Below are 16,006 nucleotides of genomic sequence, written 5' to 3' on the forward strand. Positions count from 1 at the left end.
CACAAGCTATGGGTGGCAACAAGATTTGAGAGTTGTAATAAATGTATTTATTTCCAGAGGTAGCTATGTTAGTGTATTGCAGTAAAATATTAAAGACTCATGGCATGTTAAGGACTAACATATTTATGAGCCTCTATAAAGGTGTAGTAAAATAGTAGTCACAGTCCCCCAAAATCCTGCTATTAAGGCCTGTGCCTCTGAGCACACTTGTGTTTCCACCTCTCATCAATAACTTACCAAGCTCTGTTTTGGAGCTTACCAAAATGAAACACACCATTTGGTGTGGTAACAAAGATATTGCAAATAATAGTTTTCACTCACTGTGTTGTAAATACTGAAAACAGCAAATCAATTAAAGTTTACACAATTCATTGGCACACCTAACATTTTACACAAAGGCTTATTTGTTCATGGCACTTTCTATTCAAACTATTGACCAGAGTACTGTGGAAGGAATATGGTGCATATTAAGTGCTGTTTGGAAACAGAAACTGCCTTAAAGAAGAAATTACGGTGCCATGGGTACCGTGAAACATATTCCTTGTGTGATCTGGCCTTGACAGAACCTAATAACAACACCATGAGTTTGTTTACCTGCTCAGCATCCATCACATTGGAAGATATGATCTACCAGCAATGTCCTTCTTCATTCTACATGGAGCAAGCAAACTAGCCCCTACACACAAAAATTTTTGCATTCATTTATTCTTATTCATTTAAAGTATTTCTATACTGACTTTCTGAAACCTACCCCCAGGTCATGTAAAAAAAAAAAGACAACAACACCACAGGACAAAACCCTTCCCCGTGTACCCAACAAGTAAGCCTCTACAATTGAGGGTGTTTTCAAAATGACCTCTTCTGCTGATCTTAATCACCAAGAGGCAGTCCTTCAGATAGCCAGCTCCTAAGCTATTTAGAGCTTTAAAGGTTCAAAACACCTTGAATTAAGTCCAGTAAACAACTGGCAACCACTCTTTCAGTGCTGGAGTGATGTGATTGTGATACTGTACACCAGTTAGCAGCCTAGTTGCCAAGTGAAGCTTTCAGACATACTTCAAGGATAGCCCCACATAGAGTGCATTGCAGTCTAACCGTGATGTAACCAAGGAATGGATAACTCTTGTCAGATCAGAATGACTCAGGAATTGTTACAGCTGGCACACTAGATGTAGCTGTGCAAATATATTCCTCATCATTACTACCTGAAGATCCAGGGACAGCTTCAGACCCAGGAGCACTCCCAACCTACAAACCTGATCTTTCAGGGAAAATACAATCAATCTTGTTTCTGGGCACAATTCAAAGTGCTGTTTATGACCTATGAAGCCCTATATGATGGGACCAGGCTTTCGGAAAGAACAAATTCTCTCATACCAGCCTGATCTTCTGGGAAGACCCTTCTCTCAATCCTACCACCTTTGGAGGCACATTTGGTAGGGATATGAGAAGGGACCTTCTTGGTGGCTGCTTCCAGGCTCTGGAACTCCCTGCTGCAGGAGGTTAGTTGGGCTCCCTGCCTGCTACCCTTTTGTTGGCTAAGACTTTTTAAATTCAGGCAGGCCTTTGCCATATAAGTTGGCCTGCTACTGAAGGGGGGTTCTGTTGGGTGCTGTTTCTATGTATTTATTTTGTTTTTACTTATGCTTTTAATGTATTTGCTTTTTATGATTGTTTTAATTGAGTATTTGATCTAATCTTGGTCTTAGTATCATTAGCTGCCTTGAGTGCTATTTTTGGGTGGAAAGGCAGGATATAAATAAAATAAAATAAACCTCATCCAGAACCCCCAAGCTAGGCTTTCTACTGTCCAACAGCACCTCCATGGTTTTGGGGTTTAATCTCAGCCCGTTATTGAACTCAGGCAACGATCAAATCATTGCAATTTAAAATCTTCTCATATCCTTTTATGCTGCAATTACCAGTGACTTACTTGGAGGCCTACTTACCCCTTGAGGTGACTCTTAGTCTTTCCTCTGTAGATTCTTTCCTTTCAACTCGTGAACAACCTGCCAGTTGCTGGAAGGATATGAATGAGGCCTAGTGTGTACCTGAAAATACCAGATCCCACTAAACAAGTGAAACTGGCCGGCAGCATGTTTGTTTGTTTATTTATTTATTTTATTACATTTCTATACCGCCCAATACCGCTCTCTGGGCGGTTCAAAAAAATTAAAAACATTCAAAGTATAAAACAACAGTATAAAACCATAATATAAAATACAATATAAAAGCTCAACCAGATAAAAACAGCAGCAATGCAAAATTACAAATTTAAAACACCAAGTTAATTTTTTTTATAGACTGTTAAAATGCTGGGAGAATAAAAAGGTCTTCACCTGGCGTCTAAAAGCATATAATGTAGGTGCCAAGCGAACCTCCTTAGGGAGGTCATTCCACAGCCGGGGTGCCACAGCAGAGAAGGCCCTCCTCCTGGTAGCCACCTGCCTCACTTCATTTGTCAGGGGCTCATGGAGAAGGACCCCTGAAGATGACCTTAGGGTCTGGGTAGGTACATATGGGAGGAGGCGTTCCTTCAGATAGCCTGGCCCCAAGCCGTTTAGGGCTTTAAATGTTAATACCAGCACTTTGAATCGAGCCCGGACCTGGACTGGCAGCCAGTGAAGTTGGAAAAGGATTGGCGTGATGTGGTCTCGTCGGCCAGTCCCTGCTAGTAACTGGGCTGCCCTGTTTTGTTCACAAGATCATGTGAATAAAGTAAAGAATCCTTTAAGGCGCAATCCTATGCATGCTTAGACAGAAAAAAGGCCTACAACTCCCAGCATGCCATAGGATTGCACCCTTAACTACCTTTTCATTCTAACTGAAAAGGCAGTCGGTTGTACGCATCATGTGATGGGAAAGGCAAAACCATATAGGCTTTGTTCGCTAAATTTTTGTACTTTGTTTGTGAAGTTTTTGCCATCAGCAAAGGAAGCTCATCCACAATTAAATAGTTAATAGTGGAGACATCAACTGTCTCCAGAAATTGTGCTCATGCTTGACAGTGGGGCTGAAGGCCAAGAATGAGCAAGGTTGAATACCACTTCCTCATGTAGTAGGGCTTATCTTTATACTCCTGCATAAGGACTTATTAGACTTACCCCTAAGCAACATGTGCATCTTGACTATCTTTGTCAGCTCTCTGGCAAAGTTTTTATGCCTACTTGCTTCTCTAGACCTTAGACAAGGGGTGAGCAACCCTTTGGGATTGGAGGCCACACCGGCCACTATGGAACCTTCCACAGGCTGCACAATTGCTTGGGGTTGATGGGTGAGGCCACAACACTTTCCTACATCTATACATACACATACACACTGCAGATTCTGCTGGGAAACCAGGGGTGTGAGTTGACTCCCCTCATACACCCTGTGTGGTGCTGGCTGCAGTGGCGGGGGGGGGGGGGCAGGGCACTGGTGGTGAGCAACGCAGGTGGCCTCTGAGGGCTGTAGGTTGCCCATTCCTGTCTTAAGACACAGAATGGATTTAGGACAAACAAGCTGAGGTAGTGAAACCATCACATGGTGATTTTGGGTGTTGTGATTTTCGTTTGAATGTTCCAATTAGAGATGCAGTGTCTAGTTGGTTAATCTATTATACTAATTGATTAAAATACTTTGATCAATTAAAACGAGCCCCTGATTAACAGTGGCAGATTTTAAAGAACTTTTATATTTTAAATACATGTTCTTACAAAAATATGGGTGTCAGACACCATCCTAGAAGAGGTATCCCCCTTCTCGCTCACTCAGGAAGGAAAGACTCTTCAGATGTTGCCTCCTGTCATATATACACATCTCGGGAGAACAAACTACTGCTTATTCATATGCAAATTGCAATCAAACACACACGACTGCCTAAAATTTCTTTAAATCAGAAAACAGTCCTAGTTTTGACATACCACTAATGTGTGGCACATTTGTGAGAGAAAGCATGAAATCTGTGTTGAGCTGCTCCTGCCATAGATGGCAGTGATGCATCACAGCATTCAAGCAAATAGTCACATGCACAAAAAACACATGGTTCAACTTCACAGTGACTGCTCTTCATTTGTAGCCACCAACTGCAGTCTTTCTAGAAACATGTACCATGTGACAGAGCTAGTAACTTCTATTATGCATTCCTAAATACCATAACTCTACACAGAAACACAGAGCATACAAAATAATCATTCTGGGGTGTAGTTCAACACAATCGTTTTTTCTCCATTGAAAAACAAAAATGAAGCAAATTTATGTGGGCTTGAACATTTCACCAACACGGGAAAGGGTTTTATGTGGATACTGATGTACTTGTGTAGAGGTCTTTTGTGCGAAGGGGGATCTGGTCCAATTAGGGTCCTTCCTTGAGCGGAGCTGATGTATATGCGCAGAACCTGTTCCCATATTGTCCGAAGGGTAAGCATTTCCAAAGCGGGTGGTGGATGGCATGGCTACCTTGCACACAAGTAGCGAGACCACACAATCCCCCTCCCATTTTTTCCCTGGGGGAAAGAAACCTAGAAAAATTCAGGAAAAAATGGGAATTTGAGGCAACATTCGGGGGGAAAAAACACCTATGAAATATTTTCTCTTTTGGAATAAGTGAAATGCTCTTTAAGACAATGTTTTATTCAGAATACATAGTATGAAGGGTTGTTCATGTAAGGCAATCTACAGCATTAGAGAATAATTCCTATGTATGTTGTGTATCTGTGTTCCTGTGTATGTTCAATGTCTTCAATGCTGTTATAAAGTTTAACATGGTATCCAAATACGCTACTTGTCCTTAATATTGGGACTGTAGAAGAGAGTTTCTGTCTAAAATAATATTCTTTCTTTTGTTTACTTCAACATTTGTGGTTTCTATGGTCAACTTTTATTGTTTCGTACTTTTAAGAGGGCAAAAATTAAGATACATATGCCTAGGCAATAGGGGTGTGTGCTCCGCTCTGCAAAACTGAGGGTCTGTCGGAGGTCCAATCTCGTGGAGCAGATATTTCAAAACTGTCGGATCCCTGCAGTGTGGAACGAATGTCATTCGGAGCTCCAAAGGTATCTGAAGCATCCAAAGGTTTTTTAGGCTTCGTGAGGGGTTGTTTTAACTGATGGACTAACTGAACATTTTTCCATATTAGGAAGATGCTGACGGGGACGAGAGGGGTAGTTTTGAGATTGACATCTGTGGCTGAACAATAGCCACAGTCTCCTCCCTGTCCCCCCTCAATCACAGTGCTTGGGGAGGGGATTGCAAATAATATAACCATTTCCCCCCGCCCTGGAACTCATTTGTTTCCTAGTTCATGGAGCGAGAAAGAGTCCAAGTTCCACTCCCTATTACACTTCATCTTCTCTCAAGAGAGCTTGCAGAACTTTCAGAAACTAACCTACAAAAATTGAAGTCCCCCATGTGTGTTGACTTGGTACCATATACCATATGTCTAAATTATGGGAGCTGTGTCTGAACTAGACTGAAACTTCAACCAATTTTCTTCACTTCTTGAAAAATTGATGCTGGCTGAAAGGAAGGATTTAGGAAAAATGGCTCACATTATGAAAATAATGAAAACCATTCCATGTAAATGAGTTGTCCCAGGAAGTGATGATGACTGGCAGACAGTGTAGATCCATACAGTCTCACAAGCCAATATTAGGATACGGGAAAGAATCTTGTGCCAAAGTCTTATCTGGGTACCACAAGTATGGATGCAACTTGGTCAAGAGAAGAAGGGGCAGTGAGAGAAAGATTTGCTATTGCTAGTACTAGTATCTCCTGTTTTGAAGAAAGGGCTCAAGTTTATATGCTTTGAAAACTAAAATTAAAAAGGTGTTATATTTATGTTTGTTCTTGTGTAACCTCTCTTAGGGAGAGCTCCCCCCACCCCTGATTTCACCCCATTAGAGCAAACGGTCAGGGGACACAGCAGATCACTATTTTTATAAACTGAAGATGCACAACTATGCATCAGCAAAGTAAAGGATAAAAGGTCCTGTGCAGTTTCGTGTGTGTGTGAGTGTGTGTGTAGGGAGTGGGGATTGAGGGAGATTTTTTAAAAAAAAAATCGTAAAAATCAAGGGATGAAGGGATCCGTTCCCAACTTGGCATGGCTAAATCCCTACTTAAGAGCTCACACGGTGCCAAGTTTCATCTCTTTACCTTTAAAAATGACAGAGCAATAAGCATTTTGGGTTCCCATAGGCTATAATAGGGTGGTTCTCCAAAAACCAACGGTCCTCCAACAGGTAATCCAATGTGGTGGAAAACAGAGTTGCTCTGGAAACCAGAGTGGTGAATAACCTCATCGGAGTGCCACTCCGATTTTAGGAGCGGAGCAGACCCACTCCACACACCCCTACTAGATAACATAGGTTACAGAAGTTGCAGTCTGCTCGCTCTAATTGGGATTATGTTTCAAATTTGGATTGTCCATAAACTAAGGCTGTAGTCCTATCCATACTTACCTGGGAGTAAGTCCCATTGAATTTCTGAATAGGCTATTAGGGTTAGGTTTTCACCAAAATCTCAGTTTTCCCCCCTGGGAAAATCCCCCCACCCCAGCTACAAAATTTCCAGAATTTTTTCATCTCTATCATCCAATATTCTTTCAATGTAGACATGGGGCAGAGGAGACTGTTAAACACATGCACAATGTCTAAAATTCCTTACTGAGGTTTGCAGTCAGGGTTTGGATGGTTTGCCCAACTCATAATCTGGCAATTCAGATTTAGGACCTATTCAGACAACACGCTAACCCATGGTTAGGCCGCTAAACCTTTTTCAGCAAATGGTTAGTGAGCGTGTTTAAACCATGGTTATGTAGCCACTAGGATTAGGAATGGTTCACACAATACACTAAGCCATAATGTTCAGCTCAAAATGCTTAACCACTCTGGCTTAGCGTGTCGTCTGAACTGGTTAAATATGTGTTACACTGTACATGTGAAGGCAGGAGGCCTGCTTCAGGCTGCTGTTTTTAAAATAGAGTGTTTATTTATTCGTGGCAAGCACACACACACATACTGAAACTTTTAACAGTGTAAACTGTTTTAGGGACTGGGGATGTTTCCTGATGATATTATGGGGGTGCCAGCCACCAGCACTGTGCTGGTTTCTGCTGCAAACATGCAGAACTGGTTTTGTCAGAGGTCAATTCTGGAAAGGTACAGTTGGACTGAAGTCACTGAAGCAGTTTCCAAACTAGGCTCACAATCTTCAAGAGGGACTTTCATACTCTAAAGGAGAGATGCAATCCTATATCTTCAGTCACAAGTATTAGACACATGTTTTGCTTTTCTTTAAATCAGAGATTTTCAGGAAGTGAATGCAATGCAAAATGCTCCACTTGCACACTCATATTGCAGACATGTGGAATACACACATACATTATGGACACAGGGTTGGATTCAGACTTTGTCATACTTGGGGGTAGACCCCATTGAAGTAAGTGGGGCATAAGTTAGTAATTACTAATTTAAGACCAACTGCAGCTTTCTTATTGCTGATGAACAAACAAGAGAAAATAAAAGTATGATCACGAAAAGGTGTTTCAGCCAACCCATGAACAAATAAGTTTAATAGTTTTCAGCAGACCATAGCTTTCTAGAAGCTCCATTGTCTCATCTATTTGAAGATGGACATACAGTAAACACAACAATATATGATACAACCCATCACAGCTGGATTAAAAAAATACACAAAATATAATACATAAAAATGGTTTTACACTGTGGACTGACAGAGCTCTAAAAAAGGTGACCATAACCCTGGTAAGCTTTACAAAGTCTTTAAAAAAATAAAACAGTACTTCATGTGAAATTCATAAATACATGGGATGTGGGGGGAGTTGGTTATTGAGTTTTAGGGTACCTGTGTTATGACCAACTAAGAGAAATTCACGAAGCCAGTATTTCCTTAGCCTTGCAGCCATTTACCGAGGGACACCAAACGGGCAGTGGTTTGTGTTTATAGTTGTGCCCGCAAATTTGAGGGCAGTGGGTACAGGGGATTCTGCAACAGGAAGGCTAGGGATGTGATCTAACTACACAATGCACAGAAATTAAGAATAGTGTGGTATTGTAGGATTGAAAAAAAGGATAAGAAATGTAACATAATCCAGTTTAAGAGGAAGTTTATTCCAAAGGCTCTAGCTGGGTTAAAGATTGTGGATAAAATACAAGAAACAGTTTTTATATAAAGAAATTCGGGGTTAGGCAAGACTAAGGCCCTGTTCCACTTTCCCCATGTGTATACTGAAGTCTGCCCCAGGGGTGTGTAAATATATGTGTATATATAGATATAGATATATGCCCTCTCTTAAAAAGGCTTTTTTTAAAAGCAGAAAAGGGATATTTTATTCTATATGGGCTAAGGAGAACAGGGAAAGTTTTAACCTTAATTCCCAGAGTTTTTGATCTAGGAATGAAAATAAACATGCTACATATAAATTCGCCAGCACTCCTGTCCTTACAGATGCAGAGATTCTGGCTGTAATCATAAGGAACTCAACATCCCATCCCCTTTTAATTATACCTCCTCCCACTCTAGTTACGACAGCTGATAATTGATTCCAAGGATGCTGTACCTCTTCCCCAAATGCTCAGGGGTCTCAAAACGTACCTGAATGTCAAAGCTGGCTTTTACTGGGCAGCCAGTTCTTCCTAAGCGTAACACTCAGGAGAAAAGCTTGTGGCACTTCAGAGACCAGTTTGCCCAAAACATCACGCACTGCCATGCATGGGACATCAGCTTTGCCAAGAAGGACGGTGCAATAGTATTAACAGGTTGGGAGGCAGAGAGCAGAGGAGATGCCCACCTGAATTCAGCTTACCCTTATTTTCTGGAATTTCCAGCACTTGTTGCTCATTCCCCAAGAGCGCAACACCACGTTGCAAAATAAGGCACTGATCCTGAACAACTTGTGATTTGGTGCTCTAACAATCCAGTCTTCACGTACCGTTCCCATCAGCATTACCACCTCTGGGGTCTCACATAACACAGAGGAGTGTGTATTTCAACATTCTAATGGAGTTTTCAACAAGTCCTTGGGTGGCATCAATTAAAATCACTTCACAGGAAAAAAATTCTTACATTAATTAAAAATGTCCTTCAAAAAAAGTTGGGAAACTACTCTGTCAGTTGTTCTCATGGTGTCACCTCATAGCTGCAAGTTGCACTCAAACGACAGTCCAAAGGCTCCTAGGACATTCTTAGTCTGCTGATCAAAGTCTGAGTTAGCCAATGCCTTTGTACCTGGTCCTTCAGGCAAAAGGTGACCATCCAGGTAGTCGAAACATGGGTGCTAAGTCAACAATGCAGTGGTGATACAGGCCAAAACTGAAGATGAGGCCCAAGTCAGTTATGAAAAAGAGAGAATCAAGACTTTATGAAAAGTCTCCATGACATCACCTCCTACCTTCTAAGACAGACAATGGCAGAAAAGACAAGGGAGGAAAAAAGCAACCCTCGAAAAACAAGTGAGGAATAAAACATGTGAAGGGAGGATCTCTAGGTTTTGTTCTAGGACATGAACCAAACTCTCTGCTTCATCATGATGGTAACAATCCATCTGTGTGTTTTTTTAACAGACTTTCCTTTTCAACCCAATTCTAAATTCCAGCTCCCTCACTATCTCTTTGGGGGCTCAATTCCACATATCTTGATAGTACCATTATGAAAATGATCCTGGTGATGACACCTCTACTTACAGCACCTTAGAACAGGCTCTATTTAAAACCAGACAAATAGACAGGAATGAGAATTGGTAGCAGCCGACCTTGGCCTGTGCACTCCCAATTCCTCCTAGAAATGGCATCTTCACATTTTGCCCTCCCCTGGCAATGGGTTCTTTGCACTGTATTGCACCTTTATCCCAAGCACATGTTCTGAGACTCTTCCATATAATTTGTACTGGGTCTGTGAGAAAGCATTGCGTGAGGATTAGTCTGAGTGGGTTGATTAAGAGTATATCAGACTAAAGAAAGGATGGAGGCAAGGAGATTTTTTTTAAAAAAAATGACAACCAATCAACTAAAAAAAATTACCATGTAGCAAAGGAAAAAGTTGAAGGACAAGATAGGAAAAGCTCAATGGTAGAAAAAGGCACAACCTTTACATTCTGTTAGTTCCTCTATTATTAAAACTACAAGCTAGCATTTAGACGAAGCATAGCTGAAACCTATGGGCCTGAGGCCTGGAGGTGCCGCGTGTATCGAGGGTACTGAGATCTTGACATTATTCATGTAACAGGATTCCTAAAAGCACCAATCTAAATGATAAACCCACTATGATAGACTCCAGGTTTAAGGTAGAGGGGCTCAGGTACACTTAAACCCTACCCAGAAACTTTCCTCAGCATTTCCAACAGCAAACAGTATCGCTTTCAAATGCAAGGGATTCTTAATGACAAGTTGCACTGTGTTTCATCTTTCAGCACCTCCCTGTGTTTTGGGATGCCAGATTACTCAATTTTCACTTTGGTCCTAGCAACCTCCACAAGGATATGCTAGGTGGGAAGAACACAATACAGGGGGAAAGACTTGCATTCTGATATTTAGATCCTGCCCTTTCTAGGGTGACGACCACAGATGAACAGAGAAGCACAAGGGAAATTAATACCTTAACAGAACAATGCCCAGGCAGCAAGAACTTTGGTCTAAGCCTTTCCCATATTGTTTATGACATTGCAAATGTTAAAAATAAAAAGCTCCTTTCTGAGCTGGTTAAAATCCCACGGACGTTTAAAAAATCTTCCAAGTTACACAGCCTTAGCCAGACCAAATATTTCAACAGTCATCTCATAGCCCACCTAGAGCAAGCCTGCATCATTCATTTCCTCCAGCTGAGCCTCTCACCCCTTCCTCCTAAAACATACTCTTACCTTTTAATATCCCATGAACAGATACCTTTAAGACCCTTCTTTTCTCATTGGGGTTTTTACACACACACACACACACACACACACACACACACACACACACGGAATCCTGTAGCCATATTCCCGCCTGTTATCCAAACGCCTGGGACATGGATGCAACACTGCCACACTTCTGCCACAAACATCACCTGGTGCCCCTCCACCAACACTATAGTTTAGGGGAACGTAGTAGATCCTGCAACAGAAAATGCCCAGGATATTGTGGGAACTAAATCACTTCCTTGTAATTAACCAATGGGTTATATGCCACAACATGTTGCAATCTGCCTATTCCCTGTGTTGGCTCTGCACGCACACTGTGGCAAGAGACTGAAGAAAACTCTTCATCTTCTTTGTCAGTGTCTAAAACAGAGTGGGATCATTTACAAGGCAGCATATGACTTTCCATCTTCAGCAGCCCTCACGTAACTGTTCTTTTCTGCAGATGAAAGCAAGGAGGGAAAGCTGTATTCGAGGACAAAATCCGGATCTCGGCATGAAAAACATAGGCACGTTCAGATATTATGAAGAGGTTGGCAGTCTCAATTCACCAGATGCTGTTCTAGTACTGTGTGCTGGGAAAGGCATCAAGAGGTACCAGGCCTCGGAACCAATATCTCCTGAAATACTCAAGACCTAGCCCACAGGAACAGTCCTTCCTGCTGCCTCCAGATACAATTCTCCTTCCACTTTATGCTTTCCTGTAATGCTTTTTTCTGTTTGTTTTTGTACAAAAATTGTCCCTAAGTAGAAAACATCTGTGATTGTGAAACAGTCTTTTTTGGCATCGCTTTTTTTTTTGTTCGTTTTCAAAAGACTTGTATCAAGGCATCCTATACAGGTGGCTTCTCTGACAAGACTTTTCTCCTCCCTCTTCCTTAAATTTCTCAGTCACCCTGGAGGGGCTTCTAGTCTTTGACCAACTTGTACACGTGATGCTGGGCCCCATGCTCACTGGTGGATACCTCAAAAACAAAGGCTATGCAGAGCAAGGTTTCCTGGGTATCTCTATTCGTAACAACCTAAGATAAAAAGAAAAACACACTCAGTGAAATCATGGGAAACAAAATGGAAAAGTCAGATTCTAAGTTCAAAGAAATGGTACGAACATTTAGTCTTATTTAGTCTAACAGTTCACAGAAATTTATTCAGCTACTCATACATCAAACCCACCCATTTTAGACCAAGTTACAGAAAGCATCTCCTTTCTGTAACTACCAATTAAGAAGTTGTTATGCAGCTCTTCCGCATTTTCCTCCTTAACTGATTTTTGTGGAAAGAAAAAATTGGAAGAAGCAGTAGGAAAACATAGGCATGGAAGATGATGTCTGGATGCTCATAATATTCAGTGATGAGGCAAGGGCAATTGTACAATAAAAATCTCATCTGGAAGCATCCAAAGGCCTTAGCTAGACCTACCTGTTATTGCGCGACGGAGGGGTGAAGATCTCGTGATGTTTTTATCGCAAGACCCCCCCTGTTTACACACGGCGCGCGACGGAATGAGAGGACATCACGCCTGCCATTTTGTTTTGTTTTTTAAAGAAACAGAAGATGCGCACGAGCGCTCGTGTGCAAAAGGTAAGTTTTGGGTGTTTGTTTTTTTAAAAAAATTCTCTGCTCCCCCCCCCCCCCCCAGCTCCAGAGGAGATCTGCGCCCTGTGAGCGGGTCCTGGTTCCTCATGAAGAACCGGGACAAACCACAACGCCCGCATACATGTTCCATGAGACTGCAGAAATAGTGGGCCTAAAATGTAGGGCGAGATCCAGGGGCAAGGGAGGGATCATCCCTCCGTGATCCTGGGGCATCCCCTGCGTGTCATGTGGACGCACAGGGACGATCCCAGGGATTGCCCCGGGATTTTGCCCCGTCTAGCTAAGGCCTTAGTCTGAAGTTAAAGGCTACAAGTGGGGGGGGGGGGAAGATCCACCAAGGCATAAGGGAGTTGATCTTTTTAGTGTCCTTTCATGCTACATTTTGTACTCGGGTACAGAAACTGGAGTATAATATACATGCATACTACACCAATTGTACAGGGTGTACACGATGTATAAATCACCACTTCCCCTTTTAAAATACAGGGAAGTGGAACTCCTTTCTATGGTGCTACTTCTATGTATATTTTAAAGGGAAAAGTGGAAATTCACATATACACATCACAATCAACCAACATAAAATACTTATAGGCATCTACACCTAAAACATAGCATGAGAATCTGCTTTCACTTTCAGTGTTCATGTATATTTATTATTTCTATTCCAGATCTTTTTTTAGTTTCATAATCTATTGACTAAATTTCATTATGATTTGTTTGGTTGATTAAAACCCTCCAAAATGCAGGACACAATTTTAAATAGAGGGGTAATTTACAGGTGAACATTTGTCATGTGGTAACTCACCAGAACAAATTATAAGATGCCCAGAATAAACTACAAGACCTTGTCCTTGTCAGGGAACCTCACAAGTTGCACTGAACAAAATTCTTCTCATGTGAAACACCTACATAACTTGACAATCACTAAGCTATCACCTTCTTGGAAAAAAGAAAAGAATGATGACCACAGCAGTGAAAGAAAGAAGAAGAAATTGGCAGGAAAGGGTTAACAGTTACTGGTTTTAAGACAGAGCTCTTTCCTAACACCAATCACACAATTGCCTGATTTGCACAATCACTGTGGCTTCAACAAGTCACAGTGGCACGTATTTACCTAATTGTTAATCCATGGGTTATTTGAGGGTTGTTTCACCCTCCAACAAGCCATGCCACCCAAGTTTGGACAACACGACAAGCCATGCTTAGGTAGATAATTAGGGCAATGATGCCTGGCTTGTGCCACGGCTTAAACAAGCCATACGAACCAGGTCAATGTAACTTGTTGAAAAGCACTACTGGAAAGCCCATGTGGTGGAGTGGTTAGAGAGCTTTGGACTAGGACTTGGGAGACCTATATTCTAGTCCCTACTCGTTCATGAAAGTCACTGGATGACTTTGGGCCAGTCACTGACTCTCAGGTTAACCTACCTCACAGAGTTGTTGTGAGGATAAAATGGAGAGGGAAGGAGGATCAGGTATGCTTCCTTGGACTCCTTGGAGGAAAGGTGGGATATAATTGTAACTAACTAACTAACTAACTAAATACTAAGCATAAATGAGTGCCAAAGGATCTAAAGAGGTGGATGAGGATTCAGGACAAAAGAAAAAGGAAGCAGTTCTTTACCTGCAAGATGGTGAAATTCTCCAGGACACTGTTCATCATGTATTTTTCTGGGAGGTGTTTCAGTTTATGGATGAAATTGATCATATACTCGCACATGGGGGACCTATGGATTCGGTACACACACCTTCCATTTTCCATCCGGGCAAATTCAGTCTGCAGAAAGACACACAGAGATCAGGCCTTAAGAAGCCCATATAGAGCTGTCAATGAGATCTGTGGGACAATGAGGATGTAAGAGCATGAAAGCAGAGATTTAATGATTTCTTGCATTTAGGATGGCATGTGCAATTCTCAGAGATAATTGGGGGAGATGAAGCATTCAAAGGGGGGAAAAGAACCAGTCTGTTATTCAGGTTACACACTTCCACTTATTCCAGAGGACATTCACTTCTAGCAATTAAAAGTCTCAAAGATGGAGGGGAAAGAGGAAGTAGGGCCATTCCACAAACCCTGCAAAAAGACCACCTCTATCAGGTTCCTCCTCTCTTATCTGTCATCACCAGCAGCCATTCCAGCAGGCTGTACAGAGGGAGATGAGAGAAGGAGCAGGGCCATCCCACCAGGCCTGCTGAAAGACTACTTATTTTTTCTTCTTCCCTTCTGGTTCCTTTTTCTTTGCATGTTGTGACTTTTCAGATTATAAACCTGCAGGCAGGGACTATCTTTTGAATGCATGTAAGTTGCTCCGGGAGCCTTTTTGGCTAAGAAGCAGGATAAAAATACTTCAAAGTTATTACATAAAGCACCTTCCCCCTGTTCTCTGGATTTGTATAAGAACTGTAACCTTCAATCCCACATTAACCACCATGCCGTTCACCCTCTGTGTAACATCTTCCTCCTGCAGGCCCCCCACACACGGCAGGCGCACGACTCACCTCCACCTTCTCGACTACTTGCTTCCCAAAAGAGCACACCTTGGTGGAGACTGTGATGGTCATGTTTTCTGCACTGCTATACTGACTGCTTACGCCATAAAAAGCACCAGGACCATCCTGAATGGTGCTATTCAGATCCGCCTAGAGTAAGGGCAGGAAGAAGATGTTATAAGTCAAATAAGGAAAAGAAGGAATTATTGGTTTCTGCTTGAGGCATGCAAGTCTCTGGCAGAGTTCTGGGATGCATTCATGGAGGGGCAAAGATGCCAACATGAAAAGTATATCCATGGTAATATGAATTTTCAATTATATAAGCAGTTAACAATAATAAGCTGTTTTATCATCATTTATCCTCACTACCACACAGTGAGGCAAGGTGTTATTATGACCATTTTGAAGATGAAGAATGGTGGGTCAGAGATGTGACTGGCCCAAGCCACATCTCTCAAGTCCATGGCTGAGCTAGAATTTGAAGTGAAGGCTTAGGAGCAATCCCAGCACTATGGACTAGACCACACCAGCCCATGTATTTTTAGTCAACAGCTGAAAAGATGAGCTGCTTAATGTGCATTCCAAGTGGAAACAGAATTTCTCTTAAACTTAATAGGGGAAAAGCAACAACTAATTGGCATGTTAAGCTACGATACCAAACAGGTTCAAACGAGGCCCAATACTACACAGTGACACAAAAACTGAAGAAAGTTGTGCAAAACTAATATAAACCTATGCAAACTACTAGTCTCATGGATGGTCAGGTCCCCATAATAACTATGGGAACCTGAAGATCATGGTTTTGCTTAGCCCTGAAAGTATGCTGCTGAATTTTGCTCCTATTCTAAGGGATGGACATCCCTCACCTTCAGAATAAGCAAAACAAACTTTTATTATTTCTAAACATTTTCCATCTAGATACCTAAGAAAATAAGAACGTAACAGGAACCATGCTTTTTTGGACCAAAGGTCCATCTAGTCTCGCACTCTGTCCACATAGTGGCCAACCAGCTGCTGACCAGGGACCC

General features: G+C 41.9%; 1 protein-coding gene across 3 annotated transcripts in view; it reads right to left on the reverse strand.

Moving 5' to 3' along the window:
- Nucleotides 1–8,296: 8,296 nt before the first annotated feature.
- TEAD3 (TEA domain transcription factor 3) overlaps nucleotides 8,297–16,006 on the reverse strand; it is a 102,331-nt gene continuing 94,621 nt past the window's right edge. For all 3 annotated transcript variants that reach the window (XM_063140988.1, XM_063140996.1, XM_063141005.1), the window contains 3 exons: nucleotides 14,988–15,128; nucleotides 14,113–14,265; nucleotides 8,297–11,914 (listed from right to left, as the gene is read on the reverse strand). In XM_063140988.1, coding sequence (XP_062997058.1) covers nucleotides 11,801–11,914; nucleotides 14,113–14,265; nucleotides 14,988–15,128 — 408 coding nt within the window. In that variant the 3' untranslated portion in view covers nucleotides 8,297–11,800. The remainder of the gene's footprint in view (nucleotides 11,915–14,112; nucleotides 14,266–14,987; nucleotides 15,129–16,006) is intronic.

This window comes from Elgaria multicarinata, chromosome 1, assembly GCF_023053635.1.
Source record: "Elgaria multicarinata webbii isolate HBS135686 ecotype San Diego chromosome 1, rElgMul1.1.pri, whole genome shotgun sequence".
Lineage (NCBI taxonomy): Eukaryota > Metazoa > Chordata > Lepidosauria > Squamata > Anguidae > Elgaria > Elgaria multicarinata.